The 482-nt window shown below is 33.0% G+C and overlaps 1 protein-coding gene across 1 annotated transcript; it reads left to right on the forward strand.

Moving 5' to 3' along the window:
• Positions 1–27: 27 nt before the first annotated feature.
• LOC105461221 lies at positions 28–476 on the forward strand (the record flags this gene model as incomplete). The annotated part of the gene is made up of 2 exons (XM_011707723.1): positions 28–187; positions 264–476. Coding segments are annotated over exons 1-2 (363 nt in total), but the record flags the coding sequence as incomplete, so codon positions are not given.
• Positions 477–482: the final 6 nt, after the last annotated feature.

The following is a 482-nucleotide window of genomic DNA, read 5'->3' on the forward strand; positions in this document are numbered from 1 at the left end:
AATTTATTATTTTTCTTATGCAGATTATACTTGCTATATGATAAAAGACATCGAAGTGCCAAGTTTAGGACGCAGTAGTGACACCGTAAAAGCAATAATATTGCACAAAATACGGGTAGATCAATTCACGTTGGCTCCTTTCGATTCACAATTGATATCCGATTTCTTCGAAGACATGCCCGCAATGGTAAATAACGTTCAAATTACGAAATGGTTGGTCGCACATATATACAATAAGATAATACATTCTTATTTTATTGCAGTTAAAAGAATATTGCGAAAAAACGGAATATTATATACCAAGAGTTAATGAATTATGTTTGGCATTGCTCAAAGAAGTATGGTATCGAGCAACATGCCTCAATCCTAAAGAATCAAATATGACATCTAAAATTTTCTTTATTGATTGTGGTAACATTGAGTCAGTAAAGCATAAGGATATTAGATCAATGCCCAAAGACTTCATTTCACGTGCAGCATTG

This window comes from Wasmannia auropunctata, unplaced genomic scaffold (genome assembly GCF_000956235.1).
Source record: "Wasmannia auropunctata unplaced genomic scaffold, wasmannia.A_1.0 LD307176.1, whole genome shotgun sequence".
Taxonomy (NCBI): Eukaryota; Metazoa; Arthropoda; class Insecta; order Hymenoptera; family Formicidae; genus Wasmannia; species Wasmannia auropunctata.